The sequence below is a fragment of the Nanorana parkeri genome, unplaced genomic scaffold (genome assembly GCF_000935625.1).
Source record: "Nanorana parkeri isolate BGI_ZX_2015 unplaced genomic scaffold, ASM93562v1 scaffold1683, whole genome shotgun sequence".
In the NCBI taxonomy this organism is placed as follows: domain Eukaryota; kingdom Metazoa; phylum Chordata; class Amphibia; order Anura; family Dicroglossidae; genus Nanorana; species Nanorana parkeri.
Window position 1 is genome coordinate 253891 of NW_017307951.1, and position 7835 is coordinate 261725.

The window sequence follows — 7835 nt, forward strand, 5'->3', positions numbered from 1 at the left end:
CAATTGCGCTACACATGTTACATATTGAAGCGAACGTCGCAGTGAGAGCAATCATTTTAGGGCCATCAATCACTGATAACACTAAACTGATGAGCGGTAAAAGCTTTTAAAGCGTCGCCTATGGCCAATTTTGGGTAATGTAGTTTTTTTTGAGGTTTCGCACGCACGCGCAATTTTAAGGCTTGACATGTTTGGTGTCTCTTTGCCCGCCGTGACCCCGTCTTTTATATTTTACCAACAAATTTGGTAATAATAAATGTTTTAGAATTTAATATAAGGGAAACCTGTTTTGTTTTTTTTATCTGTAGTTTTTCCTTAATATATTAAAAAATAAAAACCCCAGTGGTGATTAAATACCACCAAAATAAAGCTCCATGTGTCCCCAAAAAAGGGTATAAAATTAATTTCAGTACAGCGCTGCATGACGGAATAAATGTCAAAGTACCACAGCGCTGAATACTGAAAAATGGCCTGGATGGGAAGGGGGTTTAACACCCCGGATGTCAACTTGTTTAAAAGCCCCCACAGGTCATCAATTTAGAGATACCCCAAAATACTGGCCCTATAATTGTTGCTCTCACTCCGGCGTGCGCGGCGATACCCAACGTGTAGTGCGTTCGTCGTTTTCATACGTAGGCGCACCCAACGCGTGTTTACGTGGCGACGCGCGGGGGACTTTTAAAAATGTTTTATTAGATTTATTTTATTTGAGATTTAATTTTAAAAACTGTTTTTTGTTTTTTACTTTACTTTGACTGATATTACATGGGGGGGCTTACAAGCCCCTTCATGTGATAGCAGATGGTTGTGACAGGTACTCTGTAAGGTGATGCAGGGGGTCCAAAAGACCCCCAGTGTCACCTTTACACTGGAAATAAGCTATTGAAGTGCAGATCGCTCTTCAATAGCTTATAGCTGGGCTGCAGGAGCCCAGAACTGACAGCCCAGGGACCGTAAGTGATGCAATCTGCATCGCTCCCGGTCCCATAGAACGGGGAGGGGATCGATGAACGGAAGTTCGTCGACCTGCTCCCCGCGGACGCCGGTCCCAGGCACGTAGGAGGGGCAACGGAGCCCGGGAAGCACGGCGGGGGGGGCGGCCCCTTCTTCGGGACACAGAAGCGATCTGGCGACAGGTAAGTCGCCAGAATTGCTTCTGTTGTAAAGCCGACAGTCGGCTCTACAAGTTTAAACAGACTCCCGGCGGCAAAAGTCGCCGGGAGTCTGTTTAAACAGCCCCGATGGGGTTAAAGGGGGAGGGGACAGGGGGCAAGCCTGGAAAAATGATGCAGCCACTTTATTGAAGGGCTGGCTAGCTGCAATATATTACATTTTTGTCCTTGGGTTTGGATTCCCTTTAAACATGTTGTATCAATGTTTCGTACACCTGCAATTAGGAGGGGAAGAGGTCCTGTGGTTGAATCATAGATCCATTTTCTGTTTGTTTCCAGCACAGGCAGGCAGATCACTGTTGTCTGAGACATTCCTGTATGATGTATGTGGAAGTCACTGCTTTCCTACATGGATACATTTATCTCTTGTTACCTCTGATCATTTTTAGGTGCCTTCGACTTGCTAATCTACACAGACAAGGATATGGAAGTGCCTGAAAAGTGGGAAGAATCTGGGCCTCAGTTTGTTTCCAACTCTGAAGAAGTGCGCCTTCGTTCCTTCACTACCACAATCCACAAAGTAAACAGTATGGTGGCCTACAAGAAGATAGACTCTTAGATTTCTTTATTTTTTTTATTGATGTACAGAAAGCTGCTTTGTCATTGTCTCTGCTGCATACGTCACTAGTGACCTTTGTCCTGATGTAGCTTTTAATTGTCTCTTATCGCTGATCTGGGATTTTGATCTAAATTGTACAATAATTGGGGAGGCTATGTGGGCTTTTTAGGCTTGCATACAAATTAGTAGTGTGAAGAGGTTTCCAGTTTATTATTCTATTTTTGACCCGGCAGGTTACTGTGATTTTTGTACTTTTTATCAGGAGAATGTTCCTGCTGCTTAGATGTTACATTTCCTATCGAACAAGAAACATTTGGTCCCGCCATTACTCCCAGATCTCTCCTCCTGTTTTATTTATATGGATAAACCTTGACATCACAGATTTTGTTCTTGTAAATGTCAAGTTACCTGTTTCAAAACCTTTTTATATAATAAAGTGTGAATATTAATGTATTTGGCAGTGTGGTCTTGTGTTTATATGGCATATGATGAGCGCAACTGCAGCTAAAACATTTTTTAATAGAGCAGCTCTGACTAAATAGTTGCCTGTACATATCTGTATAATCCCCCTGCAGAAAATCCCAGGCTGTGTTCTAGCACAGCCCATCTCAACCAGGGTGCCTTCTGGCTTCCTCTGGGCTGCCTCAAAATTTTCACACGGTATCATGCATTTTCATGGTGCTGGCAGGTTGCCCACAAGCACCATGGAAACGAATAATGCTATTCTAGGGAGGCTAATAACCATTCAGAAAAGGATTGAAGTGCTGCACCTTCTGCTATGGCTCCTGCTGTCATGGTAGGGCTCTGATTTGAAGGGGCATCTGTGGACTGTGATGTGAAGGTGGGGCTTCTGATGAGAAAGAGGAAATTCTGGTGGGCAAGCAGAGGGATCTGATGTGAAAGGGAAAACCGCATGTTTTTTGGTGTGGGGTCCTCCCTCAAAATCCATACCAGACCCCTATCGGATAAGATGAGGGTCTGGTATAGATTTTGGCCACATAGGTTTTTACATTTTCCTGGCCGTGTAGTGTAAGAAGGATTTTTTCAATCATCCACAGAATACTTTTATTTTCTAAATCGGTTCACAGAATTCCAGCTGTTCTGTAAATGGACATTGGGTGAGGAGGGTTGGATAAATGACAGAACAGCTTCTTTGTATGAGCTGCAGCTCTCACTGTTGCAGCGCCAGAAGTAATGCGCTAGTTGTCCTTTCCGGGTCTTTTTAAAGCTTGTGCTCACACAAAGACCTTCCCTATATCTTCTATGCTAGAACAGATCCTCTTTGAGGACTGTAAACATAGCATGCAATAATGACGTCCTTCCGATGTTGTAAAGAAGCATTTTACCTTTTGTAAAATGAATTCCTTGACAAATAGTCTCTTTTTGTGGACTCTCATTTCATCACCTTAATGTACATCTTGTGAAAAACAATATTGTGCCGAGCTAATAATCATACATATCTAATAAATTGAAACATATATAAGTGAGTCACATATATGAGCCTTCAAACAAATGAGGCATAGAAAATATCTACACAAAGACAAAAAAGCAATATAGACAATAAAAAGTCTCAAGGAAAAAACAAAAGCAAACAATGGTGATTGTGCAAAAAAAATCCTCAGATGATTCGCAGCCAATCTGCATATAACTCTCAGGTAAGGATAATCACACAATGCAGGCAGACCTTCACCTCCACCCAGTGAGTGATGACAACAAGTGAGTGCTCACCTGGGGAGGTAGACCTACAGAGCTAGGTCAAATGCACTTTTTCCCTTCTTAATGGGGGAGGGAAGCCCATGCACAGAAAAGGCGATAAGGTCTCCTCAGATCACAGGTACCAGTATAAATCCAGGTGGAAAGAGAAAAAGGACAAGGACATAGTGCGATACGCCCAATAAAATGCAAATTATTAAATAAAAAATGCGTACTCACAATCACTCACTGGGTGGATGTCTGCCTGCATTGTGTGATTATCCTTACCTGAGAGTTATATGCACATTGGCTGCGAATCATCTGAAGGATATTATTTATTTTTAATGTACATCTTATCACTCATCATGGTGACATTACCTTTTAGGGACTTCACTGATAAGCAGTTCTCCCTATTTCAATCTCAATTAACCCGGAATGACCTCTGTTGGCGGTGAGCCATGTTTCAATAGATTACACCTTTTTATTATGGGCTCCTAATGCCGAACAAGACTCAAGTTTTGCAACTTATTAAGCAACTGTCTGAAGCCCTTTCAGTTGGTCTCTTTAGATGCTTCTAAGCTGGTGTCTTGCATGACAGTAATGTCTGTCTATATGCATAGGGCATTTTGGCTACATGCCTGGAATGTAGAGGGTATGTTTGAAAAGGCCTTTCTCTGGTTCATTGAAGGACACAGTGGAGATCATTAGATCTTGACCATTCGGTTATATTGCCACTATCAGAAATCTGACACTGGGCACACAAAAAAAAGCACAGCCTAAAGGCAGCTCCTGCTGGTGGCAAACGCCCCCAACAGACTCATCCACCTTACCAACAGTTCAGTGTCTGCCGCCCCCCTCTGCCAATCCCTCCACTGGCTCCCACTTAACGAATACAATTCTAAATACTAACAACATACAAAGCCATCTACAACTCCGCCCCAACCTACATCACTGACCATCTCAAAATATCCCCCAAACCGTCCTCAAGACCTCCTGCTCTCTAGCTCTCTCATTACCTCCTCCCATGCTTGCCTCCAGGACTTCTCCAGAGTGTCTCCCATCCTCTGGAACTCCTTACCCCAATCTGTCCGCCTATCTCCTACGCTGCCCACCTTTAGGCGATCCTTTAAAAACACATCCCTTCAGGGAAGCCTACCTCATCTTAACATAACTGGCTTTTGCTTCCTCCAATAACTCAATACAAACAATTATTACCTTTTGTATCACTTGCCCCTCCTACTAGATTGTAAGCTCTCACGAGCAGGGCCCTCCCAACCCTATTGTTCTGAAACTGTATTGTATTGTAACTGTACTGTCTCCACTATTTTGTAAAGCGCTCATTAAATTGTTAGCGCTATAGAAATCATGTATAATAATAATTCAGCTCTATGCCTAGTGTCAAGGAGTTAGGAGCTCCCTGCTGGGAATCTTGGTTCTCATTTTTTTTTTTCCTTCAAGTCTTTTATGTGTGGCTGGTATTTTAGTTCTGTGTAGTAGTATCATTTAAATAGGATTTTATTTTTGTATGAACTGTAAAATCATTCAGTTCATTGAAGGACATGGCTACCACCACTTGTGGGTTGTTTTTTTTTGTGCCTAGTGTCCTACTCCTGATGGTCCCAACTGTCAAGATCTCCGCTGGGTACTTCAATGAACGCAGAGAAAAGGAATTTACTGTGATGTGCATTTTGCACGATATCGCGCAAATGCTTGCATCAAAAAGCATTGAATCGCGGCAAAATCCGCTCCAAAAAGGGTCCTGCTGTAGCGACCTGCGACAGCAGGACCCTTTGCCCCATTGCAAAGCATTGAAGAGCGATATCGTGCGGTAAATAGCCGCGATATCGCGGGAATTACCGCGCGATAAATCGCTCAATGTGAACGGGGCCTAACACAGGAGATCTGTTGCTAATGGAGAAGTACTCCAGGCCTCCGCTAGTACAGCTGTAATATCTTGTAGGCGATCAGTCTGTCTCCTATGTGAACCAAAGATCAAAGATAGCAATAAACCTGTTGAAATGTGAACTCCCAGTTTTACTAGGACTTTTATAGCTGGCAAGAGTATACTGCATCCAGGAGTATGCACAGCACATACCTTAGACCGAGTATTGCCCCCTTACATTGATAGTAATGAAATGCCCACTTACATGGTGGTAAGTGTAATGCACTTAACATTAACAAACAGGGGTGTAATACCTGTTACATTAGTGAGCAAATGGTAACGTGCTCCTGGCTTTGGCACTGCTGAGGGACATGGGTGTTGGGGGCAGAAGATCACTTCACCCAGCAGTACATGAATGCCGACCTGGTGTTACTGGTCCCGAAGCACCCAGCAGCAGACCTAGGGCAACTATCCCTTGTCCATGAGCTCCTAGGGCTAGGCCATCTATATCTGAAAAAGATACTGTGGATGGGCAGATGAAAACATATTTAAATGATATCTCAAAACAGACATCTTGGTCTGTAGATCGTAGTATGCATGGTTTAGTCGAAATGATCTATAACCTTGAATATCGACCAAATGCTCAGACGAAGGGCAATACTGATTAATGATCCTTGTTTGTTAATAGGGATGCACCGATACCAAGTAATTGGCCAAATGCTCCGATACTTACCCCCGATACCGGAACTTCCGTTCAGAGGGAGATTTGCTATGACCGGCTGTGCCGCAAGAGAACGTGCAGCCGGCTTCCTGGCCAATCAGGGAGCCGGGCCTTGGGTAATGACAGTTGGCTCGATGCTGATTGGCTGGAAAGCCGGCTTCCTGGGCAATCAAGAAGCCGTGCAGTGGGTACTGACACGCTTTCCAGTTTCCTAATTGGCTGGGAAACCTGCTCCGTGCTGATTAGCTGGGATGCTGGCTTCCTGGTCAAACAGCATGGAGCCGGCTTCCCGGGCATTCGAAGTGGGTAATGACACGCTGCCCAGCTTTCTGATTGCTGCTACCGGAAGTACTGGTATCGGGTACCAAAATAAATATCGATACGGAAAAACCGGTATCGGTGCATCCCTAGTTGTTAACCTACCATGTTATGCCCTCTGTATATTAACCAATTCTTTAGTGACGGCTGCTTTTAAATAGCACTTTGTCGGTGGTATTCTTTGATCTAAACAAAAGGGAGATACCCAGCTATTAAATTCCACATAAAATTAAGAAATGTGGTGGAAGGATGTAGACATTTCATCTTATTTTACAAGTGAATGTATTTCATTCAAACTTGATAGTAAATTCTGAAATCCCATTGTTCCCTATGTTGTAAGTCCTGAATTGTCCAGTAGATGTCACCCTTGTACTGTATCGTCTATGTACCATTTTAGACATTAGATCATAGAGACAGCCTTTGTTGTCCAACTTTTCAGCAAGTTACTTTCCTTCTACTCATGCAACATGTTATAAAGATGTATTTGTCCCTCTAATATGAACAAAGTTTATATTTGTTTTCCAATAACATTCTGAGTATGAGATAAAGCCATGTACAGATCATAAAGATGAATACAGCTTCTGTTTATGAAACAAGGACAAAAGACCGCTGAGAGATAAAACCATAGTTTGATTTGATCCAATACTTTGTAGGGCTTACTGGGCTCTCCGTTTTAGTAAATCCAAAGAGTATGCAGTCACCTTATGTTGCTTGCTATCCTATAACTATGCTAATACTACTGTATGTCCTAAGGACAGGTTCATTTATGCTGATTCAGGAAACAATACATTAGACCTTTTCCATTTAATATACATGCTATGCAGCATTTGGATTCAGTTAGCATGACTGAGTAATTTCAGTTTGTTACAGTGCGAGGACCATAAATGTCAAGGCACAAAGATTACTGGCTCCTTACAAGCTAAACACTGTTGACATTCCTGTTTCTTATATGCGAGCACTGAAAGGGCAAAAGCCTTGAATAAGGAAATGCCATTGATTCTTTGCTAAAAATAGGTATTTCAATAATTGGCTGCTGTGCCAAAGGGACAGTATTTGTAGCACCCTTTGTTGTATTATGTCACTTAAACGTGCGTCTGTTTGTATAATCTTTAAATATTATGCTGGTTGTCTACTGCGCACAAGAAACGTGTTTTATCGTTGTGTATGCAGTGTTATTTGAGGGTATTCCAAATGTGTTACACAATGCTTTTGTTATATTTGCACTGTTACAAGGTGTATTTCTCACCAGTCATCTGCACATACACCCTTAGATGGTAATTGTTATTAACTAGCAAGGAGCGCTCAGTCACTGTACTGGATTTTGCCAGTTCTGGTCATAGGTAAAGCGTATCTAAACCTAAAAACAAAAATGTAATATATGGTAGATGAGGTGGCTGCATTGGTTTTCTTTTTCAGTACAAGAAGATACCTGCCAGAAATGCAGTGTCCTTGTCACTTCCTGTGATCTGGAAATAAGCACAAACATCTTTA

General features: G+C 42.5%; 1 protein-coding gene across 1 annotated transcript in view; it reads left to right on the top strand.

Moving 5' to 3' along the window:
- Window positions 1-2090, top strand: part of MAD2L1 (MAD2 mitotic arrest deficient-like 1 (yeast)) — a 12981-nt gene extending 10891 nt beyond the window's left edge. The window contains exon 5 of the mRNA XM_018571124.1: window positions 1562-2090. Coding sequence (XP_018426626.1) covers window positions 1562-1731 — 170 coding nt within the window. The 3' untranslated portion in view covers window positions 1732-2090. The remainder of the gene's footprint in view (window positions 1-1561) is intronic.
- Window positions 2091-7835: the final 5745 nt, after the last annotated feature.